This window comes from Asparagus officinalis, chromosome 2 (assembly GCF_001876935.1).
Source record: "Asparagus officinalis chromosome 2, Aspof.V1, whole genome shotgun sequence".
NCBI lineage: Eukaryota > Viridiplantae > Streptophyta > Magnoliopsida > Asparagales > Asparagaceae > Asparagus > Asparagus officinalis.
The window spans coordinates 18,050,521-18,050,737 of NC_033795.1; the positions used below are offsets into that span (position 1 = coordinate 18,050,521).

Here is a 217-nt window from a genome sequence, read left to right on the forward strand (position 1 = left end):
GGACGATGTTCTCCCTGACGGCACGTTTGTGAGTAAAGGCGGCAGGGTGACCTACCATCCCTACGCAATGGGGAGGATGGAGAGTATATGGGGAGAGGACTGGGCCGAGTTCAGGCCCGAGCGGTGGCTGAGCGAGAGCGGGTCCTTCGTGCCGGTGGGCCCGTTCAAGTACCCTGTGTTTCAGGGCGGGGCCCGCGTTTGTTTGGGGAAGGAGATG

General features: G+C 62.2%; 1 protein-coding gene across 1 annotated transcript in view; it reads left to right on the forward strand.

Annotated features, from left to right (window-relative positions):
• Positions 1–217, forward strand: part of LOC109830896 (cytochrome P450 94C1-like) — a 26,762-nt gene that overhangs the window by 4,139 nt on the left and 22,406 nt on the right. Inside the window, exon 5 of the mRNA XM_020398253.1 lies at positions 1–217. Within this exon, the coding sequence (XP_020253842.1) occupies positions 1–217 (217 nt within the window).